General features: G+C 41.5%; 1 protein-coding gene across 1 annotated transcript in view; it reads right to left on the reverse strand.

Annotated features, from left to right (window-relative positions):
- Window positions 1-1,565: 1,565 nt before the first annotated feature.
- ZNF485 (zinc finger protein 485) overlaps window positions 1,566-16,858 on the reverse strand; it is a 56,052-nt gene continuing 40,759 nt past the window's right edge. Inside the window, 7 exon segments of the mRNA XM_032607587.1 lie at window positions 1,566-2,143; window positions 2,146-2,230; window positions 2,232-2,485; window positions 2,488-2,569; window positions 2,571-2,900; window positions 7,631-7,721; window positions 8,197-8,237. Of these exon segments, the coding sequence (XP_032463478.1) occupies window positions 1,806-2,143; window positions 2,146-2,230; window positions 2,232-2,485; window positions 2,488-2,569; window positions 2,571-2,900; window positions 7,631-7,721; window positions 8,197-8,237 (1,221 nt within the window). The 3' untranslated portion in view covers window positions 1,566-1,805.

A 16,858-nucleotide genomic window follows, 5' to 3' on the forward strand; every position in this document is an offset into this window, starting at 1 on the left:
AGTAGGTCCTTGTTGTTTATCTATTTTATATATAGTAGTGTGTACCTGCTAATCCCAAATTCCCAATTTATTTCCCCCCCATCCCCACCTCAGCTATCCCCTTTGGTAACCATAGGTTTGTTTTCTATGCCTGTGAGTCTGTTTCTGTTTTGCAAATAAGTTCATGTGTATCATTCTTTTAGATTCCACAAATAAGTGATATCATATATTTGTCTTTCTCTTACTTCACTAAATATGATAATCTCTAGGTCCATCCATGTTGCTGTAAATGGCATTATTTCATTCTTTTTTATGGCTGGGTAATATTCCATCATATATATGTGTATCTATATACCACCTCTTCTTTATCCATTCATCTGTCAGTGGACACAAGTGGCTCCCATGTCTTGGCTATTGTAAATAATGCTGCAATGAACATTAGGGTGCATGTATCTTTTTAAATTAGGGACTGCTGGATCATATGGTATCTGTTTTTAGTTTTTAAGGAGCCTCCATAGTGACTGTATCAATTTACCTTCCCACCAACAGTGTAGGAGGGTTCCCTTTTCTCCACACCCTCTCTAGCATTTATTGTAGACTTCTTGATCATGGCCACTCTGACCGGTGTGAGGAGATACCTCATTGCAGTTTTGATTTGCAATTCTCTAATAATTAGCAATCCTGAGCATATTTTCATGTGCCTATTGGACATCTGAATGTCTTCTCTGGAGAAATGTCTATTTAGGTTTTCTGCCCATTTTTTGATTGGGATTTCATTTTTATTCTTTTTAATTGAACTGTATGAGCTGTTTGTATATTATGGAAATTAAGCCCTTCTCAGTCACATTGTTTGCAAATATTTTCTCCTGGTCCACAGATTGTCTTTTTGTTTCGTTTATGGTTTCCTTCGCTATGCAAAGTTTGATTAGGTCCCATTTGTTTGTTTTTGCTTTTATTTCTTTTTCCTCGGGAGACTGACCTAAGAAAACACTGCTATGACTTATGTCAGAGAGTGTTTTGCCTATGCTCTCTTCTAGGAGTTATATGGTGTCTTACATTTAAGTCTTTAAGCCATTTTGAATTTATTTTTGTGTACGGTATGAGGGCATGTTCTAACTTCACTGATTACATGCAGCTGTCCAGCTTTCCCAACACCACTTGCTGAAGAGACTGTCTTTTCTCCATTGTATATTCTCACCTCCTTTATCGAAGATTAATTGCCCATAGGTGTTTGGGTTTATTTCTGGACTCTCTATTCTGTTCCATTGAGCTATGTGTCTGTTTTTGTACCAATACAATGCTGTTTTGATTACTGTAGCTTTGTAGTATTGTCTGAAGTCTGGAAGGGTTAGGCCTCTAGCTTTGTTCTTTTTTCTCAGGATTGCTTTCACAATTCTGGGTCTTTTGTGGTTCCCTGTAAATTTTAGGATTATCTGTTCTAGCTCTGTGAAAAATGTCATGGGTAATCTGATAGAGATCACATTAAATCTGTAGATTGCTTTGGGTAGTATGGCCATTTTTACAATATTAATTCTTTGCAATTTGCCTTTTTACCTTATCAAGGTATCATGGAGATATATCTATGGTTGTATATAGAGCTCTACCTCATTCTTTTCACTTGCTACATAGCAGCATTTAGGTTCTTGCTACATTTAAGTTCTTCAAATATTTTGCTAGTACAAACCATACTACAATGAACATCCTCACAAATGAGAAGTTTTCCAGGATAGAGGATCTCAGAATATATTCATTAAGTGCATAATTTATTGAAAGTCTCCTCCTTGATGGTCAAAAAGGAATAAACTATCTCTGCATGATTTAGCAAACTAACTACATTTGATGGCTCTTTCTTTGTTATGAATTTTCTTATGTTGTTTGAGGCTTGAATTCTGAGGAAAAGCCTTCCCACATTCATTACATTCATAAGGTTTTTCTCCTGTATGGATTTTCTGATGTTCAGCAAGGCCAGAGCTATGCCTGAAGGATTTCCCACATTTCTTACAGCAATGGGGCTTTTCTCCAGTAAGAATTCTCTGATGTTCAGTAAGGGCTGAGTTCTTGCTAAAGGCTTTCCCACAGTCATTACATTGATGTAATGGGGTTTATTGATGGGGTTTATTTCCACTATGAGTTTTCTGATGTCCAGCAAAGGATGAGCTATACCTGATTTTCCACATTTACTACAGAGATAAGGTTTCTCTCCTGTATGCATTCTTTGATGACTAACATGACTTGAGCTCTTCCTAAATAAAGCATTTTCCACATTCATTACACTGATACTGTTTCTCACCAGTATGTATTCTCTGATGTTACAAGACAGCTGAGTTATCCCTGAAAGTTTTCCCACATTCATTACATTTAAATGGCTTCTCTCCACTATGTATTTTCACATAATGAGTAAGGCCTGAATTCTGAGCAAAGGCTTTCCCACAATCATTATATTTGTAGGGTTTCTAACCAGTATGAAGTCTCTGGTGACTTAAAAGAATAGAATTATTTCTGAAAATTTTCCACATTCATTGCATTTATGGAGTTTCTCTCTAGAATGAATTTTCTGATGATTAACAAATGTTGACTGCTTCTTGAGGAAATTTCCCACATTTAACACATTTGAAACATTTCTTGCCTATGTAAATTTTATGATGATTTAAAAGGGATGAGCTGCTCATAAAGGCTATCCCACATTCTTTACATTTATGGGGTTTCTCAGCAGTACGATTTCTCTGGTGGCTAATACAGGAGGAATTATATTTGAAGACTGTCCCACATTCCTTGCATTTATAGTGTGCCTTCTCTATGCAACTTCTGCCTTCCCAATCCAGGCCTCTTTCCATCATGACACTTTTTGTTTGTTCTCCCAAATCAGATCTCTCAGAAGTATTTTGCTGTAGGGCTGACATCTTTGTTTCAAATATGTACTCCTGAACTGAAAAAAATTTTTTTAATTCAAATGTTCTCTATGTTGAAATACTGAAAATGAGAGCTGCACATGTATAAGAATAACATTCTATTCTATACAACTAAAGGTTATGTAAAATTAATTCATCCCACTTGTGATTCTTGCTAAGAAAAGATGGCAAGACTAAAGATGGGAGAAGTAAATAGGATCTAAGGAAATAGAAGTTATAAATATTGTGTTTGAAGAATGCAAGGAGCATCTAATAAGTTGGTAAGTTAGGAAGGTAACACAGGCAACACCAAAAAAGAAAAAAAGATAAAAATTTGAGGATAAACACAACTTTGGGGAGAAAACCAAGTATCACAAAGCAAGCCAGGATTACTAGGACAGACTCCTATAGGGTGGTACATTTGAGAACATTGTAATATAATACTGTACATCTCCAAGAATTTGAGAATAACATTCCTCTGTGAGAATTTAGCAGAGAACCAACATTTAATGGCTCAGAGATAAAGATATATACATACACACACATACACGTGTATTTATATTTTTATTTTTATATACATTTATATTTATTAGCTTGAAGAGAAATTCCATTCATCAGATACTAGAGCTAAGACTTATGTTTTTAAATGCAAAATTGGAGGTGAAGTCTGGTAATAAACAGCCCAGATGCTTCAAATGGCCTTTGATGGGATATGTATTTAATGTGTAATGATTAAGCTAGAGAAAATTTCAAGATTCTGATTGTAAAGGTAAGTGGAAGCAAATCAGTCATATGAAGAGAAAGGCACCCTTATGGATTCATGTTCTGTGACAAAGGTAACTTTGCAGAGCAGCGGTGAAAAGGAGACTACACTGGCATATTGGGGGGAGGGAGGAGTAAACATGAACCCTATCTCATACCATGCACAAAAATCAATTCTAACAGGATGGCAAATGTAAAAGACATTCAATAAAGCTTCTAAAAGTTAACACAGAAGAGTATCTTTATAAACTTGAGGAAAGGAAAGATTTATTAAACAGTACACAAAACACAATGACAATAAAGGAAAAGATTAATAAAATAGAGCTCATTAAAATTAAAACCCCTATTCATCAAAAGGCCACTGTTAGTGAAAAGCAAACCACAGAGAGAAGGGCAATACAACATATATAATCAACAAAGAGTTTTTTTTTAGTAGACACTCCATAAAAGATGACATATAATGGCCAATACACATTTGAAATGTCCTCCTCCTCATTAGATATCAGGGATATGGATATTAAGACAAAATGAGGGACTTCCCTGGTAGCACAGTGGTTAAGAATCTGCCTGTCAATGCAGGGGACACGGGTTCAAGCCCGGGTCTGGGAAGATCTCACATGCTGTGAAGCAACTAAGCCCGTGCACCACAACTACTAAGCCTGCGCTCTAGAGCCTGTGAGCCACAACTACTGAAGCCTGTGCGCCTAGAGCCCATGCTCTGCAACAAGAGAAGCCACTGCCATGAGAAGCCCATGCACCGCAACAAAGAGTAGCCCTCGCTCTCTGCAACTAGAGAAAGCCCGCGCGCAGCAACAAAGACCCAACACAGCCATAAATAAATAAATAAATAAAAGTGAAATAAAATTCTAAAAAAAAAAGAAAGACACTATGAGATACACCCAAAGAACAATTAACTTCAAAGGACTGACAATATTAAGTGTTGACAAGGATACGGAACAATGAGTACTCTCACACACTGATGATGGAAATATAAATAGGTACAAAACTTTGAAAAACTATTTGGCATTATGTACTAAAGCTGAATATATGCATATGCTATAAACTAGAAATCCCACCCCAAAAGAAATGTATCCACGTATGAACCAAGCAATAACATATATGAAACGTTCATACCATTTGTAATTCTCAAAAGCTAGAAACATCCCAAATATCCATCCAAAATATGAGATAATGAAATACTCTATTGCAGTAGTTTTAAAAGCCTGGTCTCCAGATCAGTCACAACAGCATCAACATCACCTAAGAACTTGTAGAGATTTTCAGTCCACATTTCAGACCTAATGAATAAAAAGTGCTGAGGGTGGGGCCTAGCAATTATGTTTAAACATGCATTCGAATGATCCACAGGAAGGACAATGCATGAAAATGAATGAATCTCACAAAATGTTATGCATAAAAAGCCACATCAAAAAAATATATAGTTCCATTCATATAAAGTTAAAAAAACAGGCCAAAATAAATACAGTGTTAGTTCAGGGGGAGGAGGAGAGTGTGGCTAATGATTGGAAGGGATCAGGTATGATTTAGTAGAGTACTGCCAGCGTTCTCTTTCTTGAGCTGAGTGCAGGTTACATGAATATTCATTTCAAAAATACCAATTTAGACCATATTTTTATAAAATCTACTCTTCTATATATGTGTTAAATTTTAAAAAGGTTTTAAGAAAGAAAAAGGAAGGTTAGCTTATGACTCTCTTAATATTTTGATCAGAGAAATCAAATTGCAAAATATCTAAAAAATTATGACAATAAAAACTACAATACAACCAAAACACTACACAAACAGAAGTTTACAGCTTTAAATATTTATATTACATAAATAAGAAGAAAAATCAATGAATTAATTAATCAACTATAAAAGGTTAGAAAAAGTAAATAAACCTAAGGGAAAAAAAAGAAAAAGGAGTTAAAGATTAAAATCAGAAAACAGTAACACTAGTAAATACATCTAAGAGTCTATAAAAAGTAAAACAAGCTAATGAAGGAGGGAAAATGGAAAAAAAAAAACAAATAAATAATGTAAATCATAAGAAAGTAACCATGAACACATAGGATAAAAGTAACCGTAAATGTAAAGGATATATGTAGAATCATAAAAGTCTACTTTGTTCAATACTATGCAGATAAATTTGAGAACTTTAATTACTGGATATTTTTTAGGAAAATGTAAATTACCAAAACTGTTTCAAGAGAGAGCAAAAATCTAGTTGGCCAAGTTACCATATAAGAGAGAATACTGCTAAAGAATTACCCCCCAATTCCTCTCCCCTGCTCCCTACCACACAAAACAAGTTAAAAAAAAAAAAAAACACCCAAACCTTCAGGGAACCAGTTATCATGTGAATTAAATTATAACAAAGAATGAAAATAGGAAGGATCAAAAATTTTCACAAAAATTATTACAAAATTTAAATCAAAACTCAATGAAAATGGCCCAATGAAAAAGAAAAATATAAAAAATGTCTTGTAAGTATCAATGCAAAAACTTAAATAAAACATTAGCAAAGAGTATCATCTACTGACATGTTAAAAGAATAATGTAATATGCCATGACCAAGTGGGGTTCTACTAAGAATGCCAAGTCATTAAGAGAATTAAGAATAAAATGTACCATATTAACAACGAAAAGGGAAAAGACAGATGTCATCTCCATATATGTTGAAAAGGCATTTGATAAAATTCAATATCTATGCTGAATTTAAAAGAACAAAAATTTCTTAATAAAAGACATGGATTAAATACTTCCTTGTATAATAACATATATCTATCACAACCCAATACCAAAATTTAAACAGAAAGATTAAAGAATAAGGAAGACTGAGTTACTACTGTTACTCTATAAAGAATCTACACAAGCACTTAGGGGGGAAATGTTCAACATAGTAAAAACAAATGGAATTACTGAAAAGCATTAAAACACACACACACACACACACAAAATTCCAGTTATAAAATAAGTCATGGCAATGTAATGTACAGCATGGCAACTCTAGCTAATAACACTGTAGTGCATACCTGTAAGTTGCTAAGACAGTAAACCTAACAACTTCTCATCACAAGAAAAATAATTTTTGTAACTATGTATGGTGACAGATGTTAACTAGACATATTATGGTGATCCTTTCCCAATATATTAAATCATTACATTGTACACCTGAAACTAATATAATGTTATATGTCTATTATATTTCAATTTTAAAAAAGAATAATTTAGAGGTCTAAAGGAAAAAAAAAACAGTTTAAGCAAGATTATGCATCACTGGTATTTTCCATGAAACACAATTATAAAAGTTTTCCTGAAGATGATATAGGAAAAATGACAATTCACGTTTTAAAAGAAGGATACACATTTTAGGTGAGAGAAATATCCATGTTTAAAGATTCAGAACTGAACAATGACATGGAGAAAGTGACATACATAAATTTATGCAAAGTATACACAGAAAAAAATGAGAACCAAGAGCAAATGATAACAGAGAAAAGAAATAAAAGAAGACCAGAGGGAAAGGGAAGAAAGTGCTTCCCTATCAGTTTCTTTGCCAAAAATAGTAATCACCTGTCAGGAAAATATGCTTATAACTGGAATCTGCCACTGCCCCACTGTATGACCAGGGATATGGATATTAAAACTAGAAAGGGTTAAATAGCCATTCGTCTAGCTAACCATAGGAGAATTTGGAAGACACTGAGAATGGACAGAAGGTAGAAACAAAGTGTAGCCTGACAAGTGCCTGAAAATGGGGAGGGAAACAACACATAAAGAGACTGATTTCAGGGTGTGAAGTCAGAAGCCAGAGGCCCTTGTGAAAGGAGCAGGAGTAGAAAAATGGCAAGTCATTTGACATGAGGATGACGTTAAAAAGAGGCAACTAGTGTCAACTGCCACAGCCCTTCTGCATGGACATGGACTCTCTAAGATGAGCCTTCTGACCAAGAACTTCCTCCTCACTGTTCTGTGTGCTGAGCTCTGGACTCACTCACCTGTATAGGTACCTGATGGAACCCCGTATACTTCCATCCATGGCTCTTCCATCCAACTGGGTTATTAGCTTGGGTTTGGAAGAGAGAAGCCCTGTTCACAGAGAAAGAAAAGGAACATGACTGTGGTTATGAGCACAAGGAGTTATCCCAAATCTCAGTCTCAACTTGGGGGTCTACACAGAGCATGGATATGTCAGGAAGGCCTAGAGGGTGGTATCAAGGACATCCAAATCAGTCACAGAAATGAAGGAGTGGAAGTCAATTAGAAAACCAGGCCTCTCTGAGGACAGGAAACTCCTATTGTTGGTGGCAGATGAATGGTGACATGCAAAATTTAGAGAACTGGGCTAGACTGCACACAAAGCTGCCCATCTTAAACTCTGTATGGCTCTGACCTTTCTGACTGAAAGGAGCATGAACTCCAGCCTCTAAGCCCATGGTAAAAACAAACAAACCAACAAAAACCTCCCATTTTAAGAGTTTAAATACCCCCAAATCATTAACGCTGTGAAAATGCACAGTTGCCCAGCAGACCAATTTTGAGTTAAAGAGAAAAAAATCCTTACCCACAAACACCAGATTCCCATAGTTCTCCAGTATCACATCCCTGTACAGGGCCCGCTGAGCAGCATCCGGGTGTCTCCCTTCAATCTGGGTAAAGGCCACAGCCACATCCCCAAATGTCAGTGATCCCTGCAAAATCAAACCCAATTCCGTTTACCCAGGAACCGTTGACTCCCTTGCCCCTGAGGTAGGGAGCCAGGAAGGCCTCACTGGAGAAGGAAGACAGGACATTCAAAGTCAGCTTCCGATAGCTCAGATTGTTTATGAGGAGAAAAGTGGGACACAGTTAACGAAAGGACCAACGAGGAACGTATATGACATCCTTGGAAAGCAGACTTGTTTCAGAGGAACGAAATATTAAAAGATAAGAGGCTGCAAAGTGAAGTGATTCGTGACCCCTCATACTTCAATCACACTGCCCTCCTCGTGTTCTTCCAATATGCCTATCATGCTCGTTCCTCCAGGCCTGGTGTTTGCTCATCCCTCACTTAGTAGGGATGAAGTGAAATTGCTTAAATGTCACTTCATCAGAAAGTTCTTTAATCTTCTCCCATCTTCTACTACTTTCTATCCCATGACCCACTTTATTTTTTTTTTTTTCACAGGGTTTCTCACTGCCAGGCAGGAGAGGTTTAGATTTATGGTCAGTACACTCTATAATGAGAGCTCCAGGAGGGCAGGGACCACTTGGGTCACTGCTATCTCCCCAGCCTAAAACACTGCCTGACACATGGGCATGTTCAAGGATGTGTCATTCAACAAATGAATAGAAACACTGAAAGACATGCAAAATGATACTGGCTTTATCCTAGAATTTACAGCGATAAATATGTATTTGTTAATTGCCATTCATAGCAATAACAACCTAATATGTACCAGGCACAGCCCTAAGACATACAACATCTCTCTGTATTTCCACTAGAAATGTATAAAGTGTAAGGAACGGCACCAAGAAATGGAGGAGAGCTTAAGCAAGTTTAATTTGGGACCGCTCCCGGGTGAGGTTCACTGGTCCGAAAGAGGCCAGAGAAGTCGCGCCCGGGGGAGGGTTTGGGCAGAATTTATAGGGGAAGAAGGGAAAGGGGTGTGGTGAATCCGGGAGGGCGCAGGTTATTCCTTATTTGGTGGTCTCTTCGGGTATCTGGCAATATCTGGTGCCGGTTGCATCAGTCTTGGGACCGTTAGTTCCGCCCCTCGAAAGGCGGGAAGACTGGGCTGGGTGGAAAGTTCCCAGGTCAGTTCCTGGAAATGGGTGGTCCGGAAAATCCCCAGGTCAGTTCCTGGAACTGGGTGGTCCGGGAAGTCTCGGTCTGATGCAACCTGTGAGTCTGACTGCGTTCCCCTGCCTCAGGCCAGTTGGCCTTACATAAAGTATATCTATTTTACAGCTAAGAATACTAAGGCTCAGAGAGTTGAAAGAACTTGCTCAAGGTCACAAGCTGGTTGAGTACACAATATCAAAAAGGAGCTATAAAAGGTGGTGGGGCTTCCCTGGTGGCGCAGTGGCTGAGAATCTGCCTGGCAATGCAGGGGACACGGGTTCGAGCCCTGGTCTGGGAGGATCCCACATGCTGTGGAGCGGCTGGGCCCGTGAGCCACAACTACTGAGCCTGTGCGTCTGGAGCCTGTGCTCCGCAGCGAGAGAGGCCGCGACAGTGAGAGGCCAGCCCGCGCACCGCGATGAAGAGTGGCCCCCGCTCGCCGCAACTGGAGAAAGCCCTTGCACAGCAACGAAGACCCAACACAGCCAAAAATAAAAATAAAATTAAAAAAAAAAAAAAAAAGAAAAACTTTCTTTAAAAAAAAAAAAGTGGTAATGAAACTATGGAGCAAACTAGAAGAAATAGCTACGGCATATTAAAAGGAAAAAATGGGTAAGCCTAAAAAATACACATGCAAAGGTGTTTCAAATGAAATAATTTGATTCACTAGGGTGATAGGAATATGGGTAATCTTTAATTTTTAAAAATTTTTGTTACTCTTAGTTTGCATAATAAATACTCAACTATTTACTACTTCCTTCAAAATGTTCATTACCTCCTGTCAACTTCTCAAAGTCCTTCAAAACCCAGTTTTCTCCAGGATTAAGGCAAATTCCAACCTGGCATTCTAGACACTGAACGTTTCCAACTTTCTCTGGGGCTAGCTCATTCATGGTTCAGATGTAACAGCTTCACTCATGTTGCAGCGCCTTCCCCTAGTCACCCCAAACTCTCCAAATATGCAAATTTCATTTATTCTTCAGTAAGAACCGTAATGATCACCACCACTACCACCACCCCACCCTAAAGACTCCTCTGACCCCTGAAGGTCAAGAGAGCACTACCATGGCTGTGTCATGTGTATCATTCATGCTTAACGTAAAGCCTGTTACATCTTTTTATGCTACGTGTCTGTTTTTCCATTATCTCTGAGTTAGCAATGTCTTTGAGATAACAGCTGTAACTTATTACAAAGTATGTTTCACTTTCTAGCACTCTAGAAAGCATGGGTACCAACAATCTATTTGGTGAATGACTCTGTAATGGGTAGAGAGAAGGACATGAAGGGATGACAGTGGGGAGAGGGGCCCCGTCTCTGTAGAGCTACACCACTCCAGGATTGGCTCAGGCAGCTTGGTCCACATGTTAGACCCAAACGGTCTCCGAGGGATTCCAACTCGCCCAAGAACCGCCAAGAGTCGAGCGCCGTTGCAACACGCAAGAGGTTTATTAGGAGCCGATGCACCGGGGTTCCCTGAACCTCATGCAGGAGGCCGATGGGGAACCCCTAAAAGCGGAATCACATACTTTTTATAGGTTTTATTCACTCATAGGGCGGGTATATTTCATAATGATTGGGTAAATGGGGTGACCTTTAAGCTTATTGGCTTATGCATTCTTGCCTCAGCTGTACTTGTTTGTTCATCAGTTTGCGGTTAGGGCATGTCCTGTATTTCAAGCCTATTTCTCGGAACTATTATTTCTTGAGCCCCCTTTTTCTCGGAACTGTTTTTGCCCAAAGGGATATTTCAGTATCTTACTCACCAGCTGGAAAGTCCAGAAAGGTTTGGGTATTGATAGGGAAATAGGGGTGTGGATATAGTTGGGGCCCTTCATTCCCCCCTTTTATTTTTTGTAACTAATTTCAATCATGGAATTTCAGTTTCTTTCTGCGAGTTTTGGTATTATTGTCTTAGCATTAACACTTGTACCGAACTGACATGCTGTCTAATAAAGGCTATCAAGCGATTCAAAATGCATGGTCCAAAAGTTAAGAGCAACAACAGAATAATAAGGGGTCCTAACAAGCTGGAAACCAAAGTAGTAAGCCAGGGAGATTTATCAAACCATGATTGGAACCATCCTTTTTGATTTTCTCTTTCCTGTTGTCTTTTGTCCAGGCGTTCCCTGAGTTTGTTCATAGTTTTGGTGATAGCCCCAGAATGATCAATATAAAAACAGCATTCTTCTTTTAGTGCAGCACATAGTCCGCCCTCCTTAAGAAATAGTAGATCTAGTCCCCTCCTCTTTTGCATTACTACTTCTGAAAGCGAGGTGAGGGATTCTTTTAACTGAGTTATGGAACTTTCTAACGCCCGGAGGTCGACATCTACAGCTTGTCTCAAGGCATCATAGTAGTGAGGTTGTTGAATGAGGGCTGTTGCACCTGTTCCTACCCCGGCTGCCATTCCTAGTCCTAGGAGTACAGCCAGGGTGAGGGTTATGGGCTCTCTCTTAAACCTTCTTTTGCCTTCGTATTCGTCTAGAAAGGATGAATCTGAATGATAAATGAGTCTGGGGACCAGCTGAACTAACACACAAAAATCGGTTGAAGCTTTGAGGACCTCTAAAGAAATGCAGGGGGTTAATCCCGTGTTACATGCCCACCATCCATCCGGAGGAGGGAGGAGATACCCTGAGCCCTGTGGGAGGCTTAAATTGGTACAAAGATGTCGATGGGACAAGTAGGGCGTTCCTACACATGTACCGTTTCCTAATACTGAGGCCAGGGTCAATTTACTATTTCCCTCTTGTTTCCATCGACATTGATCTGGAGTGTTGACATTACTATAATTAGCATTATATCCTATAGCATCATAATAAGGGGGAGGAGCAGCGTAGCAGAGCCAACATGATTTAGTAGCCTCCGGATTTGTGGCATTTAGAACCTCAAAAGCCGCCTGGACCAATGAGAGCATTCGGTCCCGGGGGGTTTTGGGTTTGATTATTATTCCTTTTGGCCCAGAAGTCTGGTTTCTTATCCCTGGTAGCACTGTGGGAGGGGCCAAAGGTAGCAGAGAGTGCCCTATCTCAGGATTGGGGCCTATAGGAACTGGAGTAGGGGTTTCGATTTTTAATTTGATGGTCATCAGTAATCCATCATCATACCGTTCTTTGTAAAACCTGATACCCCATGAATGGCCATTTATCCAGTTTTTATCTTTTTTTCCTGGTTCACTAAAAGAAATTTTAAGGGGATGGCACCATTTTGAACATTCGGGCACATTGGCCCATTGGGGGTTTCCCTGGCTTCTGGTTTTCTGATGAGTGTAGTTGGCCATTACCTTGATAAAGTCCCAGCCAGAGGTGGGTTTCCAGTAGGTGTCTCCTGTGGTTTCACATCCCCAGCTTTTGCAATAGAAATGTTCCGTTCCCCCGCATTGATAATTTAGAGATCGGTGACGATGGAACCCAGGGCATACATAAAAGGAGAGGGCCCTGAGCATGCTTCTCCGATCTTTGGTGGAACAACCCCCCCAAGGGTCTAATCCTTGGCGCCCGGGCGGGGAAGGTTGGGCCGGGACAGCGTGTTGATTATAGTATCCTTCTAGATCCCAGTTAGAGGGGGCTCCCAGGGCCAATTTACAAACATCGGGAAAAAGGTCTGGCCACCAGGTCCAAGGGGCAGCGGTATGGCTAACAGACCATATTACATCTCCAATTTGGGAAATTACCTGCCAGGTTAAACGCTGGGGCAGGTGAGGACTAAAATTACTCACAGTCAGTAGGGGTAACAAAGTTAAAGTTATAAGTCTGATGATCGCAGGAGCTTGAGCTTGAGCGGGTTGCTGGTCTTTTGGGCTCGCCATTCCGATGATGCAGATGCTGGCGCGGCCTTCACGTGTGAAGCGTGGATCCACGCAGCGATGCCGTCTACCTTTATAGCCGTGGGGGTGGTGAGCAGGACGATGTATGGTCCTTTCCACCGAGGCTCTAGAGTCTGGGTTCGGTGCCGACGGATGTACACGGAATCTCCGACTTGGAAGGGATGAGACTCTGCTGGTGTTCCTGGTCGGTAAGCCTCTGCCAGCTGGGACCACACCTCCTTTTGGACCAACTGGAGTCCCAACAGCCTAGCATATAAGTCAGTGTTATTCTGGCAGTCAGGACTTATTTTCTCCCTTAGCGTAAGAAGAGGAGGTGGGGCCCCGTATAGTATTTCGAATGGAGTAAGATGATAGCGGGAGGGGGTATTTCTAGCCCGGAACAGGGCTAAGGGAAGGAGCACCGTCCAATCTGTACCGCCAGTCTCTATGGACAATTTAGTTAGGGTCTCTTTTAGAGTTCTATTCATTCTCTCTACCTGTCCTGAACTCTGGGGTCTATAGGCACAATGTAATTTCCAATCAGTCCCCAGGTATTTGGCCACACCCTGACTTACCTGGGCGACAAAGGCGGGACCATTATCTGATCCTATTACCTTTGGTGCCCCGAACCGGGGAAAAATTTCTTCTAAGATCTTTTTGGCCACCACAGTAGCTGTCTCCTTCTTCGTCGGGAAAGCTTCTACCCATCCTGAGAAGGTATCTATAAAAACTAGAAGATACCTGTTACCGTACCTTCCAGGGCGTATTTCAGTGAAGTCGACCTCCCAATAGGCTCCTGGGCGGTCTCCTCTGAGCCTTTTTCCGACCTCAAGTTTTCCTTTATGGGAGTTTACCTGTTGGCATGGAATGCACTCTCGTGCAATCTGCTCAGCTATTTTGGTTAATCCAGAGGTATCATAACCTGTCTTATGTAATAGGGATACCATCTTCTTGGTTCCCAAGTGTGTCCATCTGTGAATCTGTTGTAGCATGGATTTTGCTTGTTGAGGAGATAATGTTCCTTTGGTTATGGCTGGGGTAATTGCTCCCCTATCATTTGGTTTCCCAGGACTCTTGTCTGATAGTTCTAGTATGATTTCCCGTAGAGCCACTTCTCGTGCCACCCTATCTGCCATGTTGTTGCCTCTTGTCACCGGGGTATTGTCCTTCTGGTGCCCGGGGCAATGAATGATGCTGACTTTAGTGGGGAGCATGAGGGCAGCTAGCAGGGCCACTATTTCTTCCTTGTTTTTAATTTCTTTGCCCGCCGAGGTGAGCAACCCTCTTTGTTGGTAGATGGCCCCATGAATGTGGGCGGTAGCAAATGCGTACCTACTGTCTGTATAGATGTTTACCTTTTTGTTTTCTGCTAGTTCCAATGCCTTGGTCATGGCGACTAGTTCAGCCCGCTGGGCCGATGTCCCTTGCGGTAATGTGGCTGCCCAGATGACTTTTTTCCCGTCTACTACGGCTGCTCCCACCCGACGCTTACCTTCTTCTAGGAAACTGCTTCCATCAGTAAACCAGGTAACGTCGGCATTGGGGAGGGACTGATCCATCAAGTCTGGTCTACTACCGTGTGCTGCAGCCAGTACTTCTTGACAATCATGGATGACGGTAGTGCTTTCCAAGTCGGGGTCGGGTAGCAAGGTGGCCGGGTTGAGTCCTGTGGCTGAGGTAAACTTAATACGATCTGAGTTTAACAGCAGGGCTTGGTAATGAGTCATCCTGGCATTTGTTAGCCATCTGTTGGGTGGCTGGCGAATCACACTTTCTAATGCATGGGGGGCTGTTATCGTTAAGTTCTGCCCCAAAGTCAGTTTGTCAGCATCTTTGACCAAGGCGGCCACCGCGGCGATTATTTTTAAACAGGTGGGCCATCCTGCTGCCACAGGATCCAATTTCTTTGATAGGTACGCAACCGGGCGATTCCAGGGGCCCAGTTTCTGAGTTAGTACTCCCTTTGCGATGCCTTTATTCTCGGCCATGTACAGATGAAAAGGCTTAGTAACATCTGGTAGCCCCAGAGCCGGGGCTGATAGTAGGGCTCGTTTAATTCGGTCAAAAGCCCGTTGTTCTTTATCACCCCAAGCAAAAGGGATGCCATTTTTGGTCAGGGGATATAAAGGGGCTGCTAATTCAGCAAACCCCGGAATCCATAGCCTACAAAATCCGGCCGTCCCCAAAAATTCCCTAACTTGTTTGGGACTCTTGGGGGCCGGTATCCAGGCAACGGTGTCTTTCCTGCTTTCCAAAAGCCATCTCTGTCCTCCTTTTAACAAGTACCCCAGGTAACTAACCTGTCGTTGACATATTTGTGCTTTCTTTGCTGAAGCCCTATATCCCAATGTTCCCAGTTCTGTTAACAGCCTCTCAGTTCCCTTGATGCAGTCCTCTTGGGTTTCAGCAGCTAAAAGAATATCATCAACATATTGAAGTAGAGTTACCTGGGGATTGGATTCTCTATAAGATGCCAAATCCTGGTGGAGAGCCTCGTCAAAAATGGTGGGGGAGTTATTGAATCCTTGTGGCAGGCGAGTCCAAGTCAGCTGGCCTGACATCCCCGAGGCTGGATCCTTCCAACTCGAAAGCAAAGTAGGGCTGACTGAGAGAGGAGAGTCTCAGGCAAAAAAAAGCATCTTTAAGATCCAAAACAGTGTACCAAGTGTACCAAGTGTGCTGAGGTGGAAGAGTACTTAAAAGATTATAGGGGTTGGGTACCGTGGGGTGGAGGTCCATTACCTGCTTATTTACCTCCCGTAGATCTTGTACCGGTCGGTAATTATTAGTTCCTGGCTTTTTAACTGGCAAAAGAGGGGTATTCCATGCAGATTGGCACCTTACCAGGATCCCTAATTCCAGCAACCTTTGTATTTGAGGACGGATGCCATCTCGGGCTTCTTTACTCATGGGGTACTGGCGGACCGTCACCGGGGTGGCGGTTGCTTTGAGTTCTACCACCACGGGGGGCTGATATTTTGCCATTCCCATACCGGCAGTTTCTGCCCAAGCCTGTGGAAACCTGGTCATCCAATCCTGCATGTCAACTTGTGGAGGCGAGGGTGCTTCATATATCCTATGTTCATCTTCCAGCTTCATGGTCAAAATTTGAAGTATTCTCCCTTGGTTGTCAGTTATGGTGGGCCCTTCTGGTTGAAAGTGGATTTGGGCCCCCACCTTAGAGAGTAAGTCTCTGCCTAGTAGAGGGTATGGGCACTCAGGTATGACCAAGAATGAGTGGGTTACTTGTCCCACCCCAAGGTCTACTGTCCTTCGTGTGGTCCATGAGTACTGCTTATTTCCTGTAGCCGCCTGGACCCATGACCTTTTAGTTGAAAGGGCCTTTTGAGTGGAGGAGGACTGAGTGCTGAGCTCCAGTGTCCACCAAGAACTGGACGGGTTCCCCCTCCACTTTAAGAGTTACCCTGGGCTCGGGGAGAGGGTTCGAGCCCTGACTTCCCTAATCTTCCTCTTCCAGGGTAGAAATTTTTTCTCTGATTGGCTTTCCCCCGTTTTTCTTTTTAGGGCATTCTCTTGCCCAATGACCTTTTTCTTTACAATAAGCACATTGATCCTTGCCTAATGGTCGCCTTCTA

The sequence above is a fragment of the Phocoena sinus genome, chromosome 16 (assembly GCF_008692025.1).
Source record: "Phocoena sinus isolate mPhoSin1 chromosome 16, mPhoSin1.pri, whole genome shotgun sequence".
In the NCBI taxonomy this organism is placed as follows: Eukaryota; Metazoa; Chordata; class Mammalia; order Artiodactyla; family Phocoenidae; genus Phocoena; species Phocoena sinus.